This window comes from Dipodomys spectabilis, unplaced genomic scaffold, assembly GCF_019054845.1.
Source record: "Dipodomys spectabilis isolate Male_0828 unplaced genomic scaffold, ASM1905484v1 ptg000215l, whole genome shotgun sequence".
NCBI classification, from domain to species: domain Eukaryota; kingdom Metazoa; phylum Chordata; class Mammalia; order Rodentia; family Heteromyidae; genus Dipodomys; species Dipodomys spectabilis.
In genome coordinates, this window is record NW_024870892.1 from 11,120,325 (window position 1) to 11,140,559 (window position 20,235).

The following is a 20,235-nucleotide window of genomic DNA, read 5'->3' on the forward strand; positions in this document are numbered from 1 at the left end:
AAACCCAGGGCTTCCTGCATGCTAGGCCAACACTCTATCACTAAGCCATATTCCCAGCCACAGGCTGGTATATTTTAAAGCTTCTGTGAGGTTTCAGTGTCCAGGCAGGGCTAGGAACTTTCACCGACCCCAGGCTCTTGAACCTCTGGTTCAAAGGACCACCAAATATGAGGTAATTTTCTCACCATTTGTATTTCTTTAAAGTTGCTAGACAGAGGTTAAAGATGCTCAGACACTAAGCAGAGAATTAGAAAGGAATCAGAAATGGATCTGGGCACTGATAATGCACATTCATAATCCTAGCTACTTAAGAGGCAGAGAACCATTCAAAGTTAGTCCAGTCAGAAAAGATGACGAGACTTTACTTCCAAATTAACCAGCAAAAAGCCAGACTGGAGGAATGGTTCGAGTGGTAGAGCACCAGCCTTAAGAAAAACTTTTATCATTTTACAATTGTAACCATCTTTAAAAATTATTTTATTATAAAGATGCTATACAGAGGGGTTACAGTTACATGAGTAAGGTAATGAATACATTTCTTTTTTCTTTTTTTCTTTTTGTCAGTCGTGGGCCTGAACTCTGGGCCTGGGCACTGTTCCTTAGCTTTTTAGCTCAAGGCTAGCACTCTACCACTTGAACCACAGCACCACTTCCGGCTTTTTCTTTTTATGTGGTGCTTAGGAATTGAACCCAGGGCCTCATGCATGCAAGGCAAGCACTCTACCACTGAGCCACCTTCCCAGCCCTTGAGTACATTTCTTGTCAATCATTATTACCCTTTTTTTGTTTGTTTTTTATTTTTTGTGGGTTGTGGGGCTTGAACTCTGGGCCTGGGTGCTGTCCCGACGCTCTTCGGCTCAAAGCGAGCCCTCTACCACTTGAGCCACAGTGCCACTTCTAGTTTTCTAGTGGTTTATTGGAGATAAGAGTCTTACGGACTTTCCTGCCTGGGCTGGCTTTGAACCTTGATCCTCAGATCTCAGCCTCTTGAGTAGTTAGGATTACAGGTGTGAATCACAGGGACCCGGCTTACCCTTTTTGTTTTTCTCCTACTATCCCTTCCCTCCCACACATCCCCTACTCTTCCCCCCCAACCATCTTAAGTGTACAATTCCAACATCCACTTCCAGAATTCTCCATTTCTGGGCACTGAAGCTGTGTCCCCCATTAAACTAACTCCCATCCCCTCTCAGCCCCCATGTCTCCACATCCTACTTCCTGTCTATGGATTTGTCTTTAGGGAGCTCCTGGGAATGTGTGTTCTTCAGTACTCAAGTTCATTTATGTGGGAGCAGGTGTCAGAATTCCTGTATACGGCAGAATCATATTGTGTTGCATGAGTGATGTTCAATGGTTCCTTTGGTAATCCAAGCTACCCCAGAGGTGGAGACTGGGCAGATCACCATTTAAGGAGAAGTCAGGGCAAAAAGTTACTCCGTTTTTACAAACAAGCCTAGTGTAGCAGGGCACATCAGAGGAAGGTAGAGGAAGTAGGATCTCAGTGTAGAACAGCCATTACAAAAAGCACAAGACTATCTGAAAAAAAAAAAAAGAGCCCCAATTACCCTCCCCTCCAATCCACCGTATATAGTGGGATACATTTTTATCAACTCAACACTTGCCTTAAGTAGGCACTTTGGAAAGTAACAGAACCTAACTGAAAGATGCTTGCCAGTTAAGTGAGGAGGAGGGCTGGATTCTTTATACTCATCTGGTAACATTGTAATCCTTGTAACATTGTATCTTTACAAAGTTATACTTAACTGAAGGACACTTGCCAGCTGACTGAAGAGGCCGCTGGATTCTTTGTAATCACCTTGTAACACTGTGACTTTGCAACATTGTACATTTGTAACTGTTATATCTTTGCCACATTGTAAGGAAAGGTCTCCTTTGCAAACTTCCTTCCCAGCCTGTCAGTGCCCTTCCCATTGTCCTCCCTTTTTATGAGGACAGTGGCATTCAAAATGTGAGCCGGTCTCTCAGTCATCTGGTTCAGCTGTGCACAGACAGTCTTTAAAAATGTGTTGTTATCTGTAAGTGGTTGTACGGGGTGTCAATTCAACAGACCAACTTCTGTGCACAATACATCTTGATCACTGTCACCTCCTCCCTTTAAAAAAGTGTGTGTGTGTTTTCCCCCTCTGAGGGCTTCTGCTTCCTGGGACGGCCCTGTAGCATGGAGCCACACCTCTAGCCCTTTTTGAAACGTTCTTTTGGTGATGAATTGGAAATGGGGGACTCAAGGACTTTGCTGCCCGAAGCTAGCTTCCAATGGCGACCCACAGATCTCAGCCTCCCGAGCAGCAGCAGCGAGGATCACAGGCGTGAGCCGCCGCTCCCGATCACGCACAGCATAGCTGTTCATCATCGTCATTTCTCTAGATGAACTCGTCCCTTTTGTCTAAGTGAACCATCGAGAACCTCCATCATTTCACCATCGCACGATCTCACGCTCGTGTGAAGCAGCAGCAGCAGCCCCGTTTCACAAATGCACAGACTGAAGGACCCGAGAGGGAGCGAGGGGCTGAACCGGGCTTGCCGCGGTGGGAAACCTCGGTCTCCAGGTCCAGAGTACATGCCATCACAATAGTAGCAACTCGTGGGAAATTCAAGCGTCCCCGGGGCTTCCCTCCCCCGGGGTTCCACCTGCCCAGCTCGCCGGCGCCCGCGGGACTCTCCCGCGCAGGGATGCTCGGACAGCAGCGCGCAGGCGCGGCGCGCCCGCCCCGCCCCCGCCCCCCTCCACGTGCGGCGCACACCTCGCGCTCGCCTCGGCGGGACTCGCCTCGCGCCTCCCTCCCTCCCTTCTCCCGCCCCTCCGCTCCCGGCCTTCCTATTGGCTGGAGGCTTCGTCCCTCCGACCGCAGCCAGGCAGGCCCCCTCCAGGCAGGAAGTCCCACCTTACGAGCGGTTGATCGTCTCTCGGATTGGTCCGAGGGGCTGTCCGTTAGAGGTGGTGGGCCCAAGTAGTCGGCGGGGCCCCGCGGTCGGTGAGCGACCCGAGCTGGCGGTGGTTTCCGGTTCCGCGGGGCTGGCGGGCGGGCGGGCAGCCGGGAGCGGCGGCGGAGACGGAGTCTGACAGACAATGAGGAGGGCGGCGGGGCGGCCCTGAGTGGCGTTGGCGGCGGCGGAGAGCGACGCGGGACCCGGGGGCGGGGCGGGGCGCCAGCCATGGACAATCAGGTGAGGAGCGGCCGCGCCGCCGGGGCGCTGCCCGCCTGGCCCCCTCCCTCCTTCCCTCCGCCTTCCCGCCTGGCCGGCCCTCCTGGGTCCCGTCCCTCCTCGGTCCCGGCCTCCCCGCCCCGCTCCGCTCCCGCCCGCCTCGCTTTGTGCGCGCCCGCCGCTCCCCGGGCCTTTATGTGGGGCAGGGGCGCCCCTCCCCCATCCGCGACCCTCGCCCGCCCCGAACGTCTTAGACCCCCGTGGGGACCCCAGCCTGACTCCGAGACCCCCCCTCTTGGGATGGCCCTCGGGAACCCCTGGGCGATCAACCCCTGGGCGATCTAGTGTCCCCTGGGACCATCCTCGGATCCCCAGTGCGACCTAGTGACGACCCTCCCTCCTCTGGAGTCTCCAGTCCGGTCCCGGACCTTTTGAGATGCTCCTTTCTGACACAGATCCTCGTGAGATGCCACTGGAGACCCCAGCTAGGTCTAGACCCCCTCTCCTCCCCACAGCTCTTAAGCTTCCCCGCTCAGATCTGTGGGACTCCCCAGATTTGACCTGGGTCCCCTTTCCCCTTTGGATCCACGGACAATCCATGACTTTTTTTTTTTTTCCTTTAGATCCTTGGACTCTAGTCTACTCAAACACCATGATCCACTCTCCCCCTCCCCCCGCCCCCCAAATCTGGGCTCCTGTTCCAACTTAAGCTTTTGAGTTCCTCCAGAACCCTTCCTCCATCATTCCTGGAACCCAGGCACAGCTTAGGCTAGCTTTCCCCAAGTTTGCCAGCCTGCCCTGGGCCTCTTCACCCCCTCTGATGCTGCACCTGCCCTACCTCAACATCCCTTTCACCTCCTCTCCTGGTGGGGCCTGAGCTCCTTCCTTTCCCTGGAATCCCCATCCTTCTGCTTCATTCCAAGTGCTCAGGCCTGTGTAATGTCCCTGCCCTTTTGGATTTGGGCTTGAGTCCTCTATCTGTCCCACCCTGCCATTTCTATCTTTTGTCTTTTTTGAGCCCTGGTCACTTTTCCTTTAGAGTCCAGGGTCTGAGGGACTTCTCTTAGCTCCAGACCCTATTGATGACCAGGAGTTAGGGGTAGCCTCTGCCCTCACCTGATAGCCCTGAAAGCCTTCACACCCTTGCCATTGCCCTGGTCTTTGGCCATCTTTGCTATGGGCCCAGTCCAGACCTCTTTTGCCATTCATGCTTCTTTGACCTTAGCTGGCCTTGCTTTACCTCCCCCCTATAGTCAGGGAATCCCACTCTATCCCAAGCACTCCTAGGTCTGACTCATTTTTCAGACACTACTCTCTTCTTCCCCCCATTTTTCCTACCTTTCCCAGCATCTCAAGAGTCTCAAGCCTAACCCAGGGGGGATTCCCCAACTCCCCAGACTCTCCTGCGGGCCCCTCCCACGGAAGGGGAAACTATTCTGGTGCTAGTCCCTTTGGTTGTTGTAAAACCCAATGTCTTCTGACTCTTGAGAGTATCCATCACCTAGCTAAGCTTCTCTTCCTCACATGGCGATTGCTGCCCCAAACTCTGGTCATTTTTTCATTCTCCACTACCCCCCTGGTTTTGGAGGCAGGAAATCAGGGCCGATATTGTGGGGCTGGCAGCTGTAATCTCTGCTGTTAGCCAGGACAGGTTGGGGCATCCCTGGCTGCTGGCGCCATGGAGGCGCCTCTGTCTGGTAAGATGCCACGTGGCTGTGTGGCCTAGGGTCATTGAGGCCCATGGCCGAAGCTTCTGGCACTCACTTACTGTGGCCTCCCTGCCTGCTTGCTGTGAGCAGACATGGAAGGGGAATGGGGGGGGGGGGGGTTGTGCTTGGCTGATGGATCCACACGACCTGGTGCTAGCTGATTTCCAGCAAAGCCAGTGCTTGCTGTCTCTGGTCCATGTTGAGTTAGCCCAGCAAAATGTCCCTTCATTGTGCACCATTGTGGACATCCACCAGGTACATGGAATATGGCCCTTGTCCCCACCCCTGCGCCCACAGAGATGTTTGGCCATTTCCCTTGTCATGTGCATCTAGGCCTGAAAATCTGGCAGGCTGTCACGTCTATGAATGGCTGGTGGGAAGGGGTGGCAATCTTGGTCTGTGACAGAAGGAAAAGAGAGGACTGCTCAGGTGACACTGACCTGAGCAGCTGCCTCTCCCTCCCTCCCTCAGTACAGTGGCCGCCAGCACCTGTGACTGTTTTAAGTTTCTGCCAAGCAGTGTATAAAATATTCAGTCAATCGGTCACAGCAGCCACCTTTCTAGTGCTCAGTAACTGAGCCTCGGCCTGGGGGCTGTGCAGACAGGACATGTCCACCAGTGCAGAAACTTCCACCCAGCAGCCCTAGCTGAGGTCCCAGGGGGAGTGCTGGTGAGTGAAGTGTGCTCCAGAGGGAAGGCTGTGCCCACCCAAGGCCTGACTGCATGGCCGACTGCGTGGCCACGTAGACTTGGGGAACACCAGCAGTTCTGTCTCTGGCTAAGAAGACCCCTGGGGAAACAGGAGAATGGTCAGCCATTTACCCAAGTAGGTAGGTTGACTTAGTGTCCCAGAGTGACTCTAGGCACACAGAAAATGCTTTGAATCTACCAGTCTTGGCCCTTTCCTTCCTCTCCCTCCGTTCCCCTCAGGGATGTTGCAAGCTGTAAATGCCTCATTATAGCAGGCCTGGCCTGGCTTACCCTTGGGTACTGGCTGGGGATTTTGCTTCTCTTCCTGCTTTCCCCTTCCCCTAGGACTGAGGACCAGCCCAAAATCAGGGGCTCCCACTTTCCTTAGTTCCCAACCTCCCTGCATGCCATATTTTCTCCATGGCCAGGCTCTCTTTGTCCCAACCCTGGCCTGGATCTCTCCTTTGCCATTCCACATGTGAGTTGGTATCATCTGTGGCATTTTTTGGGGTAGGGTGCATGTCAGGAAGGGGGTGTGGATTGAGGCTTGAGCTAGGGGCCTCATGCTTTTGGTCATCTTTCTTGTTCAAGGCTGGCATTCCACCACTTGAGCCACGCCTCCAGCTCCCCTTTCCACTGGTTAATTGGAGATCAGTCTCAGACTTTTCTACCTAGACTGGCTCTGAATTGAGATCCTCCAATATCAGCCTCCTGAGTAGCTAGGATTATAGGTGTGAGCCACCAGTAAGTGCATGACTATATTTTTGGCTGTGCATGAGTGAGATCTTTAGTTGCTTAGAACCCTTGTCTCTGGGAGGAGTGTGGTTTATATCTGAGGCTGGGTGGGGAAAAGACCATTGAGTGGATGCTGGGAAGAAGATCAGAAGAATCTGGGATCTGTCACTGGGCACTGTGGTTGCCCAGGGAGCCGCTGGACAGTGCTGTCCTTAAAGGACCAGAGAACTCCTTGGGACTGGCCTTGCCTTGGCAGTGGGTGGCAGTGGGGCTGCATGGTGGAGTTGCACTTGCTGCTTCTCTACCTGAGCTCTGGTTGGGACTGAAAAACAGCTGCCTTGCTGATCCTGGGGTATTTGCTGCTGATGCTGGGGGCTGGGGGCCATTTCACAGGAGTGCAAGTACAGGTCCAGGCGGGGCCTGGAAAGGCCCCTAGCCAGTTCACGTTGTTTCTGTGGTACCTCTGCTGTTCCTTAGACTTTTCATAGAAAAGCTTACACTGATCTGCCCGTCTCCTCCCATCTCTTAAAGCACTTCCTGGAAGGTGGACAGGCCAAGGTTTGTCCTACAGTTACAGTACTGCAAAATAGGAGAAGGCAGAGTCCCAGCTTCTCTTCACCTTTCTGTTCATCATCATCCCCAGTGAAAGGTTTCACTGTTAGTGCTGGATCAATGAGAGTGGCCAGGGAATCAAGGCTCCTTGCAGCCAAGTTCTATGGGCCTGATCCCAGATGCCTTGATTGAGGTTGTGCATGCTCCTACAGATCCCCTGGAGGCTGGGGGTGTGGCTCAGTGGTAGCACTTGCTTGGCATGTGTAAGGTCCTGGGTTTGATCCTCAGCATAAAGAAATAAGGGGGGAAAGAGGGAAAGGTAGGAGGGAAGGAGTGTTCCCTTGCTCCTGGGGGACACATGGTACCCCATTTAACCACTTGGCGGATACCTGGTGTGTGTGTGTGTGTGTGTGTGTGTGTGTGTGTGTGTGTGTGTGTGTGTGTGTGTGTGTGTACTGGCCCAGGTGTGTGTGTGGGGGGGGACACATGGTACCCCATTTAACCACTTGGTAGATACCTGGTGTGTGTGTGTGTGTGTGTACTGGCCCAGGTGTGTGTGTGTGTGTGTGTACTGGCCCAGGCCTTCCCTGACAGGTGATGGTTAGGCTTCCCAGTAATTTGAAAACCAAAGATTGTGGGGAAGGGAACAGAAGTGCCAGCTGCTGGTCCCAGTGTGGGATGCTTAGTGGGTCCCCGCCCTCTGGGCAAGTAGCCCCCCATTAGGGGTTTGGCATCCTTCAGTTTCCCCTTCTTTCTGACCATTCCAAGTCAGCCACTGCCTGAGAGCCCCCAGCTGGGCTTAGAGGGGGAAAGTGTGATTTGTTTGGTCTGGTGTTGCCATTGCTCTGCAGGGTTGCCCAAGCCCCATTACCTTTTCCCATTAGTGTGTGCGGAGTTCACAGCCAGCAGCCAAGCATGGCCCAGTTGGACCTCGCAACTTGCTGAGGCTGATGAGGGAGGAGGCCCAGTGCTTCTGCCTCTGGATGGGGAGGGCATCCAAGCATTTACCACCCTAATCACACTGCAGGGTGAGCTGTGAAGTCCCAGAGGAGAGGGCCTTTGGCAGAAAGGATCCCACCAGACAATCCAGGGAAATCTTACAAATTAATTGTTAAAGACCTGCCTCAGGGCTTTGGGTCCAGGCGTAGGTCCATGTTCAGGGAAGGCTGATGGCTGGACTGATCAGATGAAAAAAAAAAAAAAGATGGGGAGCTTGGATTTTTTTTTTTTCTTAAGTCTGGGCCTGGACGCGTCCTTCAGCCCTTCAGCTCAAGGATAGCACTCTCTACCACTTGAGCCACAGCGTCACTTCCTTTTTTTTTTCTTTTGGTGGTTTTTTGGAGATAAGAGTCTCACGGACTTCTGCCCAGGCTGGCTTTGAACCATGATCCTCAGATCTCAGCCTCCTGAGTAGCTAGGATTACAGGCATGAGCCACGGATGTCCAGCCATGGGCTTGGAGTTTTGTGGAACAGCTTGAGCAAGGCTCTCTTCTGTTTGGCAGATGAGGGCCATTTTCTTTTCTTTCTTTCTTTTTTTTTTTGGGGGGGGGTCTGGTCGTGGGGTCTGAACTCTGGGCCTGGGCGCTGTCCCTCAGCTCTTCAGCTCAAGGCTAGCGCTCTACCACTTGAGCCACAGTGCCACTTCCAGCTTTTTTCTTTTTGCTTATGTGGTGCTGAGGAATCGAACCCAGGGCCTTGAGCATGCAAGGCAAGCGCTCTACCACTGAGCCACCTTCCCAGCCCCATGAGGGTCATTTTCATCTGCATTTTCATCTGCACCTGGAGTGAGCTTTCTCTCCAGGGCAGGGGCCTGGATGGCCACCCTCTAGTATCTGTTTGCCTAGCTTGCTGGACTTAGGGTTCTGGCACTTGGTTCTAAGCATCCTCTGCTAGTTGTCCTGGGCAGAGGACAGTATCTGAGGTCAGGTTCCCTGCTCAAGATTGACTTTCCCCCACATGACCCCTGGAGCCCCAGGGCTGCCCTGTCCATCAGATAGTCTTCTAGAAGTAAAATGATGGACACTCTCTGGGGCAGGACCAGAGTGCCACCTTGCTCAGGGCTTTTGTTGGGAAGTGGGCAAATCTGGGGGGGCTGCAAAGGGGCCTCCAAGCAGCAGGCAATTATGGGACCTGGAGGATCTGCATCAGGTCTCCTCATGAGCAAGTTGGGAGGACAGCTACTGCCAAGAAAGCATTCATCCTGGAGGCTCCTGCTTAGGTTAAGGTCGCTCAGTGTCCCCATGCAGCCAGGTGCCCCTCCCAGAGGATCAGCTGACAGGTATGGTTCAAGCCGTTGGTTCTGGTGGCTGTGGACCGAGTCCAGGTGGAGTAGAGGAAGGAGGGGGTGTATCCCAGGGCTCTGGAACAAGCTCAGCTGTGCTAGTAAATTATGACGTGACACGTAGAGCTGTTGGCCAGAGCTCAGCTAGCTACTGCTGGCCTCCAGTTAGTACCGTTCCAACTTAACAAACCAGTAGTTCTTTTCTTTGGAGGGTCCCACAGACACTGTGTTCTTAGAAGATTCTAGCATCTAGGGGCATGTGTAGGGGCAGGAGATTGGGGCTGAGAGCCTTGGCCCTGGTGGCTGAGATTGTGGCACGCCCTTAGCCGGGGGTGTTGTGGCTGCAGTTGGCGCCAGCCCCTGGGGCATAGATGTCTCAGGGCTGGGCCAGGGTGCTTTGGGCCAGCGTGCTGGCTGGGAAGATCACTGCTCTGCCTTGGAACCTTCCTGTTTACTTTGGCCTCCATAGCCCAGTTTGGCACCAGCATTCTCCCCTCTCTGATGGAACTGTGGTCTTCTATTTCGCAATAACTGCTCTGCCGCCTGCATGCCCAGGGTTGGAGTTCCATGTCATGAAAACTGCTGGGAAGCAGCTGGATTGGGTCAGAGAAGAGTCTCGTGATGCGGGAATTAACTCCAAAGAGGCGGCTGTGGGGCTGGGTGGACTGCCTGTGTTTCGGTCATGTGTACCTCGTGTTCACCTGGGACCATCCCAGCCATTCAGGGATCATCTCCCAGTTCTTAAGCATGAAAGCAAGTTGAGGAGACAAGCAGAGCCATTCCAGCCCTTTAGGGATGATGCCAATACTCTTTGGGGCTCATTCTTCATATGCAGCCCTGTTCCATCTAATGATAATAACTTACTCATCCACAGGGTATTTCTCATCTACTGTTTGTTTTTGTTGAGTATATATGTGTATTTGCATGTGTGCCAGTACAGGGGCTTGAATTCAGGTTGTAAGCTTTATTTGCTCAAGGCTGATGCTTTACCACTTGAGAGCTACAGCTCCACTTCTGGCTCTTTGGTGGTTAATTGGAGTTAGAGTCTTACAGACTTACCTTGGTCCTCATATTTCAGCCTCCTGAGTAGCTAAAATTACAGGTGAGAGCTACTGGCACTTGGCTTGTTCTTTGTTTTTTGATTTTTGTTTTTTTTGCTTTGTTTTGTTTTTTGCTGGTCTTAGGTCTTGAACTCAGGGCCTGGGCACTGTCTCTGAGCTTCTTTTGCTCAAGGCTAGCACTCTACCACTTGAGCCACAGCACTACTTCTGGCTTTTTCTATTTATGTGGTACTGAGGAATGGAACCCAGGGCTTCATGCATGCTAGGCAAGCACTCTACCACTGAGCTACATTCCCACCCCATCTTTGTTTTTTTTTTTTTTTTTTTGAGAGTAAGTCTTGTTATAGCCTAGGGTGGCCTGGATTCACCATCCTTCTGGTTCAGCCTCCACAGTGCTGGGCTTACAGGTATGTACCAATGCACCCAGCTTCATCTAGCTTTTGGTGGGGGGTATTTCCACTTGAACATTTCCTTAACATTTAAGCATGGACTTTCTGTCCTCCCTCCCCACTGTCTCTGGCAGAACTGCCAGCCCTTCTACCTGGATCCTGGCATTTCCGAATCTTCTTCACCCTTGGATCTGGCCAGTTCCCCTCTTCCAGCCTCAGTTTACCTCTCTTCCAGGCGTTTCCCCTGGTTGTCTCCCAGCTGGGAGTGTGTCACTGTTCACAGAGACCATTTCCTGTCCCCAGTGACTCACAGATCTTTTCCCCAGAGATCTACAGGGACTATCATTCTGAGCCAGAGCTCCTTCAGCCCATTTCCTTTTTAAATTAACTAATGTTTAAACTGATGAAATTGTATACATTTATCATGAACCTTTTTTTCTTTTTGGCAGCTCTAGGGATTGAATTCAGGGTCTTGTACTTGCTAGGCAAGTATGGTACCACTTGAGCCATCCCCCCATTACACATCTGTTCAGTTTGTGTGTATGTGCACACACACATGTACTCATAAACCTGTGCAAGTACTGGTGCTTGAACTTAGGACCTGGATGCTGGCCCTGAGCTTTTTTTGCTTAAGGCTGAGCACTCTATCACTTTGAGCCACAGCTTGACTTTAGGTTTTCTGGTGGTTAATTGGAGATGAAAGTCTCACGGACTTTCCTGACTGGGTTCAAACCATAACTCTCAGCTCTCAGCCTCCTGAGTACGTAGGATTAAAAGTGTGAGCCACCAGTGCCCAGCTTAATTTTTTAAAATAGAACTTCATTGTTAGTAAGGTGATGTATCTAGAGAGGTTACTGTTTTCATGAGTCAGGTAATGAGTACATTTCTTTTTGGACAATGTTGCCCCTTCTCTCACACTCTACACGTTTTGTTTTTTTTTTTTCCTCCTCTTTGGTGCCAGTCCTGGGACTGGAACTCAGGGCTTGGGCACTGTCCCTGACTTGAGCCATAACACCACTTCCTGCTTTTTCTGTTTACATGGTACTAAGGTATTGAACCCAGGGCTTCATGCATGCCAGGCAAGCACTGTACCACTAAGCCACATTCCCAGCCCTGTACAAGTTTTTAACTGGCAAATAGAACCTGCCTGTTGCTCCTGCCTGGTTAGCTAACTGTCTGCAGTCCCAAGCCTTGCCCTCTATTATTATTATTATTATTATCTGCCACTTGGTCCTTCCTTCTGGGAAAGTTCTCCACAACACTGTGTGGCCCAGAGGTTTTCTGAGGAAGGTGACCCAACATTTCAATACAGAAGGGTCAAGGGGTGTCTCCCTGGTCCCAGAGATCACCCAGGGGTACACAGCAGGCCCCAGTCCAGGAGCAGGTACCCAGTGAAGAGGTGCTGCAGCTTCCCCAACTTCCTTGATGGTAGAAAAGAGCCCTGGGAGAAGAGGCCTTCAACTGGGATCTTGGCCAGTAGGGAAGTGAGTTTAGGGTACCACAGGCTGGGGCAGTGGAGGACACGGGAACTGGGGGGCTGACTGAGTTGGACAGAGGGCTTGCAGATCCTGAATTTCCTTAGTCTACGACTCAGACAAGCTGCCAGCTTCCACGTGTGTGCCTCTGTGGGCTAGAGACCCACAAAGCGTGACATTTACACATGGACTGCTAGGCGTATTCTGGCTAAGGGAGGGCAGCAAAAGCAGGCTGAGAGGTGTGTCCCTGAGCTGCAGGAGGGGCTGGGAAGGAGAGAAAATGAGAGAGGGGGAAGGAAGGAGGCAAGGTGGAGGAGGTTGGGAGTGGTGCAGTCACAGAGAAGAAAGGAAGGTTGGAGAAGAGCTGGGCACTCTGGGGGCAGAGAGACTGGCAGCCAGTGCACAAAGCACCTCTTTGCCTGCTTATCTCGGCACTTAGCAGCAAGTGTCCCCTTGGCCTCTGCGCCTTCAGGAACACTGGTGTTTGCTGCTGGGTGTCAAGCTGTAGGGAGTCTGGGTGCCCTTCTGGCTGCGCCTGGCCACATGGCACAAGTGCTCTGAAGGCTTTCTGGTTGGTGGGTGGGAATGGGCTGCTGCTGCTGTGTTTTGGGGTACAGACAGGTGCCCTGGCTCCTTGGGAACCACCTTGATGAAACAGAAAGCCTGTGCTCGCTGTCAGCTTTCTCTGGGGATGGGGAGGGGAGGGCTGGGGAGGGTGAGAGGCCTCGGGTGTGTGACAATGAAGGTGCTTTGGTGGCTATCCCAGGGAGGCAGGATGGCAGTGGTCAGGGAGTGGCTCTGGAATTCACAGCCATAGCTTCAGTTTCCCCATCTACAGAATTGCAGTGCAGGGAGAGCTGGGTGGGACAGCTCTCCTCCCCAGGTGGCCTCAGGGGAGCAGTTGGCCAGCTGCCAGCAGCAGGTTTCTTTAGTGGAAAGCATGGGAGAGAAATCAGGGGCCTTCTGGTGGAGGGTGAGCCAGCATGGGTGGCTGGGGGAGGAGGATGGAGGCAGAGGTGCTGCAGGTGTGCTGCCAGAGTCAGGGCGGAGCTAGGCACTAGAAGCCCAGGAAGAAGTATGTGGGGGTGAGTGGAGTAGCTGTGGGCCGGTCAGAAAGATGGGGGCTGGTGTCCAGTGGTTCCAGTCTCCTCCTCTCTTTGGTCTGGAGGGACATGCACCGGTGTGAGGGCTGACGCTGTCCTGCCCCTCTTTCCCTAGTGCACCGTCCAGGTCAAGTTAGAGTTGGGGCATCGTGCCCAACTGCGCAAGAAGCCTACTACGGAGGGTTTCACCCACGACTGGATGGTGTTCGTCCGCGGCCCTGAACAATGTGAGATCCAGCACTTTGTGGAGAAGGTGATCTTCTGGCTGCACGACAGCTTCCCCAAGCCCAGGCGTGGTGAGTGGACCTGGGCTTGCCCAGTAGATGGGAAGATGGGCACTGGGGAATGAGCAGGAAAGGTAGTGCAGACAGGAGGGGTGGCCACAGTGTCCTGTCCAGGTGACTCAAGTCATCAGCTGTGTTGTTTTAAGAACTCAGAATATAGAGGTTGGAGACAGTACAAGTGAAGTCACTCACCCTGTCACTCACTCTGCTGTCTGTGGCCCCCCTCCCCACTGCCTCTGTCCCCTGGGCTGTCCAGCCCTGCACCTGCAGTTTGTGGGGCAGGATATCCCCCCTCCACTTCCAGAAACACTTTGGCTGGGACTCTGAGGGCAGGGTCGGGTTTTCTCACCATTGAGATGGAAGGGCCATGTATTTACAGGGTTCAGTAGTCCTTTCTATTATTTATTTGTTTATTTATTTGCCACGCAGGGCACTTCAGGGAAGTGCTAATCACTGAGCTCCAGTCCCTAGTAAACAATTGTGTTTTGTTTTGTTTTTTTTTTGGGGGGGGCTGAACTCTGAGCCTGGGCGCTGTCCCTCAGCTCTTCAGCTCAAGGCCAGCACTCTACCACTTGATCCACAGTGCCACTTCCGGCTTTTTTCTTTTTGCTTATGTGGTGCTAAGGAATCGAACCCAGGGCCTCATGCATGCAAGGCAAGCGCTCTACCCCTGAGCCACCTTCCCAGCCCCAACAATTGTGTTTTTTTATTTGTTTGTTTTGTTTTTTGCCAGTCCTGGGGCTTGAACTCAGGGCCTGCGCACTGTCCCTGAGCTTCATTTGCTCAAGGCTAGCACTCTACCACTTGAGCCACAGCGCCACTTCTGGCTTCTTCTGTGTATGTGGTAATGAGGAATCGAACCCAGGGCTTCATGCATGCTAGGCAAGCATTCTACACCACTAAGCCACATTCCCAGACCAAGTAAACAATTCTTTTTAGTTTACATTAGTTATACAGGGAAATATTTCATTATGCCATTTCCATACATGCATACAATCTATTCATCAATCTCCTCCCTCTGCCCCTTCCTCCTTCCTAAAACAATTTCAGCAGTTTTTGTAGTTCTCTTTTCGTACATGCAAACCATCTTCCCAGTGACCAGATCCTGAGTCAGTGTGTTGATAAGGTAAGAGAGGCTTGTATCACTCACAAACACTTCTGCCATGACTTGGGGGTGACAGATGTCACGTCTGCTGTAGAAACTGACACTTCCAAAGATTCCTCGTGTCAGTGGCCATTTTTTATTTGTTTTTGCCTTCAATGTTCAGCAATCTCCCTCCCTCCCTTCTTCCTTCCCTCCCTTCTTCTTCCCTCTTTCCCTCCTTTCCTCCCTCTGTCACCGACCAGGACTGATACTCAAAAAGTGCTTACTGACAAAAGAATGCAGGCTCCTTAGCACTTCCTGCTGGGCAGACACTCATCCCTCTCCCCGGAAGGCTGGCTGCACTCCTCATGCTTCCTCAGGCCTGGGGCCACACAGTGTCCTGGTGACACAGTGCCCTGGGGCCCCAGGAGCCTTCAGAAGAGTGGCCCAGTCCTGTGCGGTGAGCTCTGGGTTCCTGAACCTTCTCTCAGCAGCCAGCACACTTGCTGTAGTCTGTCTGGGTGGCTCTGTCACATGGACTTCAGACAACAACCCGTGCCCCAATCCTGCTCTGTTCCCATCCTGGCTGGCAGGTGTATGGCAGAGTGAGGGAATGAGGTCAGTGTGAATACGCAGTACTCTTAGAGGAGTACTCTGTTGTTCCGTGCTCGTGTCTTGGAGTAGAGGGTGTCACAGCTGAAGCACATGGTCAAGGTGGCCGGACAGGAAAGAAGCCAGTGGGGGCGGAGGTAGGGAGCCTGTTCCTTCAGCCTGCCTGGCTTCACTGCAGATCTTACCTTTGCCATCTCCTTCCCCATGGCAGAGGTGGCAGTCTGTCTGGTGTGCTCTGCTGTAGCCTGGGTGCCTAGGAAGATGCCTTCACTAGGAGTTCATTGTGAACAAATGGGTTGTGGGTTCTGACTCCCCACTGAGGAAGCCCCTGTCTGTCTCCTTGAGCCTTCTTTCCTGACCAGAGCTGCACTTGACTGGGTCAAGTTTGTTGACCTAAAGCCAAGACTGTTCTGGGCAGGCGGGACTCGGGCTGGCTGGCTGCCAGGGCTTCATTCTTCCTCTCTGTCCCACGGCCCAACTCAGGGCTACTCAAAGCAGACTAGTCAAGGTCAAATTGAGGTCAGATGGGCTGTCTTCCATCATTTTGTTTTGTTTAAAATTCAGCTCTATTTTGTTGCTTCATATTTGGGCTGTGATTTTTTTTTTTTTTTTTTTTTTTTGGTGTAGGGTGGGGCGATTTGAGTGAGAGTCTAGCTGCTCTGCAGTGCAAGGTGTCCTGGACTGCTAGTTCTCCTGAGCTGGTGTCTTGAGGGGTGTGATTACAGCTATGTGTTATCATGTATGGCTGGACAGTAACTTTTTTTTCCCTTCCACTGCTGGGTTTTGAGCTCAGGGACATGCTCTTGCTAGACAGGTACCCTACTCTTTGAATCACAGCTCCAGCCCCTAGCCTTTTTAGTTTTTTTTCATTTTATTGTTTTTTGTTTGTTTTTTGCTCGTCATTGGGCTTGAACTCAGGGCCTCAGTGCTGTCCTTGAGCTTTTCTGATCAAGGCTAGTGCTTTATTACATTGAGCCACAGCTCCACTTCTGCTGTTCTGATGGTTAATTAGAGATAAGAATCTCATAGATACTTTCCTGCCTGAGCTGACTTTGAACTGTGATCCTCAGATCTCAGCCTCCTGAGTAGCTAGGATGACAGGCATGAGCCACCAGTGCCTGGGTAGTTATTATTATTATCATTATTATTATTATTACTACCAGTTCTAGGGCTTGAACTCAGGGCCTGGACACTGTCCCTGAGCTTCTTTTTGCTCAAGGCTAGTACTCTACCACTTGAGCCACAGCACCACCTCTGGGTTTTTCTGTTTATGTAGTACTAAGGGATTGAACCCAGGGTTCATGCATGCTAGGCAAGCACTCTATCACTAAGCCACATTACAGCCCAGGATAGTTATTTTTTCAATAAGATCTTGCATTTTTGCCCTGGGGCCAGTCTTGGACTGCAATGCTCCTCCCTAGTATGACACCACACCTGGCTTGTCTGTGATGTGGGCCTCAATAACTTGCCAGGGCTGACCTGGAATTGTGATCCTCCAGATTTCAACCTCCTGAGTAGCTGGGGTTATAGAAGGGTACTACTCTGCCTGGCTGGTTTTGAATCGCCTTTGCTTCTCCCTTTTGTGTATCTCCATCAGGTCTTCATCTTCCCTCTTCTTCATCATAATCATTCCTTCTGTGGAGCATGTTTTATGTTTTTCTTCACCTCTTTAGCCTACTGAGTTTCCCCATCTTCCTCTAATCATCGTGGGACCTCCTCCCTGGCCATCACCTGGGCCTTTTTTTTTCACTCCCCCACTGGGAAGGATTTATCTATTCCCTTTGTTTTGCTTTATTTCCTCCTTTACTAGAGTGATTTCTTCAGTGCTACCCCAAGAGGTTAATTACTTAAGAAATTTCCCAAGGGGGCTGCAGGCCAGGCTGCTGCGTGCTGGCACGTGGGAAGATGCCATTATTCTGACTCATGACGTGCAGTGGTTGGCTTGTGTGTCATTTAGAACTGTTTTTTTTTTTCTTCTTTAGTGCAGGTCCTGGGGGGCTTGAATTCAGGGCCTGGGCACTGTCCCTGAGTTTTTTGGTTTTGTTTTTGCTCAAGGCTAATGCTCTACACTAGAGTCACAGCTCCACTTTCGGCTTTTGTGGTAGTTAGAGATAAGAGTCTCAGGGCCTTTCTTGTCTGGGCTGGCTTCAAACCCCAATCCTTAGATCTTAACCTCCTGAGTGGCTAGGATTACAGGTGTGCGTCAGCAATGCCCAGCTTACTTGGAGCTTTGACAGTGCCACTTCTGAGGCTGCTGGGCCCTGTGTCTCCAGGAGCATGAGGGATGATCTGGGTGGCATTTGCTGCTTCTGGGACTTTGGTTCTGCTTGCTGTGTTTTGTGACATGTACTGTCTTTCTCCTAGCTCCAGATCTTCTAGATCTGTGATGGCCTCCTCGTGTATGTCTGTTTTTTCTTCCTGGGGTGCTTTGTCCCCTTTCTCCTGCTGCCCTCTCCTTGTGTGGAAATATGAACAGTTGTGTCTAAAATGGGTGTGGGGAGAGAGGGCACTGCATGAGCCCACGGGGCGGCTGCTGTCAGCCAGCTCCATCTGCAGGTGGGTCATTTCTTCCCATCTCACTAGTTAGCTAAAGAAGTTGTAATATTTAAAAGCTCATTCCTGGTTTATGTTTTGGGGCCTGCATTGGGGCTTGAACTCAGGGCTTGCTCTCATTCAGCTTTTTTACCTATAGTTGGGACTACACCTCCAGTTTGTTTTTTCTCCTGGTGGACTGGGAAAATAAGAGTCTCAGATTCAGAGGCTGGGAAGGTGGCTCAGTGGTACAGTGCTTGCCTTGCATGCATGAGGCCCTGGGTTCGATTCCTCAGCACCACATAAGCAAAGAAGAAAAAAGCAGGAAGTGGCTTTGTGGCTCAAGTGGTAGAGCACTAGCCTTGAGCTGAAGAGCTGAGGGACAGCGCCTAGGCCCGGACTTCAGGCCCCGAGACTGGCAAAAAAAAAAAAGTCTTAGATTTGCCTGCCTGGGCTAGCTTCTATCTAGGATCCTCAGATGTCAGCCTCTTGAATAGGATTATAGGTATGAGCCACCAGAGCCCAGCCTGTCTTGTTTTCATTTGTTGGGTGATTTTCTGCTTTTTTCTTTTAAATGTTGAGGCTAGCACTCTACATAGATGCCCTCAGCCTGGTTTTGTGTGATTTTCCCCTCTTCAAATTGCAGTCCTCTTTATCCTAGGAAGACTGTCTTCCTAGAGGGAGCTTTCTTCCTCTCTCTTCCTGTACTGTATGGGCCGGGCCTCCCAGTTATTACTGAGGACCACTTCCTGTACCTTACACTTTCCCTCCCTCCAGACCACTGCCTCCTCTTTCTCAAGACATGGAGCCATCTGGCTTTCCCCATGCTGGCTGGGCTGGGGTAGGTGGAGGCTGGAGCACCAGGGCTGTTGCTCTAAGCACAGCCTGTTAGTTTGCCTTTTACGAGACAATGCTCACTGAGGTTGCAAGCTCACCTTTCATTCCACACGGCTAGTGCCTGGCATAGTCATGGGGTTGTTTAGCCAGCACCACTAATTCTATCAGCATCATCTAGCCCCCTGCCTGCCATGTGGCCACTCCCACTGTGCCTCCCTTCTGCCCTGCTCTCAGGAGCTTCACTACCAGGGCTGTCCTCTGGGTCCCATTGCCTTGTGCACTTCGCTGCAGGTGGTCTGCTGGAGATCGCTGGGCCCCACCTTTCCTCCCTCAGCTCTGCACATCCATGCTGCAGCTGGGCTCAGCTCTCCCCGCTGCCCTGGAAGTCCGCCCATTTCTTAGCCATCCCTGGATGGTTACATGCTCCCCAGTCTTTGAAGACTAGGCCTCTGGGGAGAATTGGAGAAACACAGGTAGGTCCTACCTGAAGAGGGATAAGACAAGGTATGACAGATTGATTTGTAAAGATGGCAGCCCCCAGCAGAAGCAGTTGGCCTGAGGTCAGAGGCCAAAGAACCTGGGCCTATCCCTGCTGGGAGCTGGTACTGATGGGATCTTAATGGCAGGTGGGATAAGGTGGGTATGGCTTGGGGTATGGGTGCCATCCCAGACTCTCACCTTTCTGGCTCTCCTCTGGGGACCACAGTGTGAGCAGGGGCCACCTTTCCTGCCTGTGCCACTCTACCGTCCTTCTTCTGTGTAGGCTGAAGTGTCTGGATGGGGGTCAGGGGGATCCAGTCCTGTGCCAGGTTGCACCAAGAACAGTTGGAGATGCTGTTGGCTGGTGGAGTTGGGCCGTAGCTGACATGGCCTGGACTACCTGACAGGGGCGTGGCCTATAGGGTGGCACTATGGGGTCTTTATTGAGTGCTTCTGAGAGGACGGAAGTGTTACATCCAGGCTTAAGGGAGACAGACTTGCAGCCTGCAATGGCGATGGAGAAGCAGGGATGGTGAGCAGGCCCTGCAGATACTGGAGCCCTGGGGAGGGTCCTGGGCGGAAGGGGCTCTGAGACTGGGCCTGTGGAGAGATGAGCTTTTTGTGGGTGGGGCACAGGGGACAATCAGGCTGGCCATTCCAGTCATCTGTGGAGCTGCCTAGGAATGAGAGGTGGCCTGGGTGCCCATCCAGGTAGTGGTATGAGGCTGTGAGCTGTGCTTCTCAGTGGCCAGCAGGGCTGGGTGCCGCCTTGATAGAGCTCAGTGGCAGGTAAGTGCAGAACAGGGGCAGGGTGGCTACGGGTCCTTGGCAGCAGTGGACATCCTGGAATGTCGAGAATGTGCAGAGCTCAGGGTGCATTAGAAGTCTGCTGGAGCAGGGCCACATCTGAGCTCCTCACCAGTCGCCAGGAGGCCATCAGGGAGGGGGAAGAGATGGCTGGGATGGAGATGGGCACTGCTCTCCTTGCGCTGTAGCTCCTAACTTTGGCTCAGGATTGGCCCCAGACAGGGCTCTTCCTCCCTTCCCTCAGTGGGAGGGTACACTTCCCCCCTCTTCCCTCAGTAAGCCCAAGCCAGAGCTATCCTCTTGGCCTCTGGTCTAGCCCTGCCACTATGAGCAGTGGTGTGAATGGTGGGTGGGTAGATGTGGTCAGTGTGTGTCATAGTACCTTGACTCTTGGGTAAACCCTGCTGTGGTGACAGCACTTGGCTGGTTAGACTCCTG

At 52.4% G+C, this 20,235-nt stretch overlaps 1 protein-coding gene across 1 annotated transcript in view; it reads left to right on the plus strand.

Moving 5' to 3' along the window:
* Positions 1-3,003: 3,003 nt before the first annotated feature.
* The window catches only part of Mllt1 (MLLT1 super elongation complex subunit), a 52,602-nt gene continuing 35,370 nt past the window's right edge, over positions 3,004-20,235 (plus strand). The window contains exons 1-2 of the mRNA XM_042697199.1: positions 3,004-3,186; positions 13,277-13,457. Coding sequence (XP_042553133.1) covers positions 3,175-3,186; positions 13,277-13,457 — 193 coding nt within the window. The 5' untranslated portion in view covers positions 3,004-3,174. The remainder of the gene's footprint in view (positions 3,187-13,276; positions 13,458-20,235) is intronic.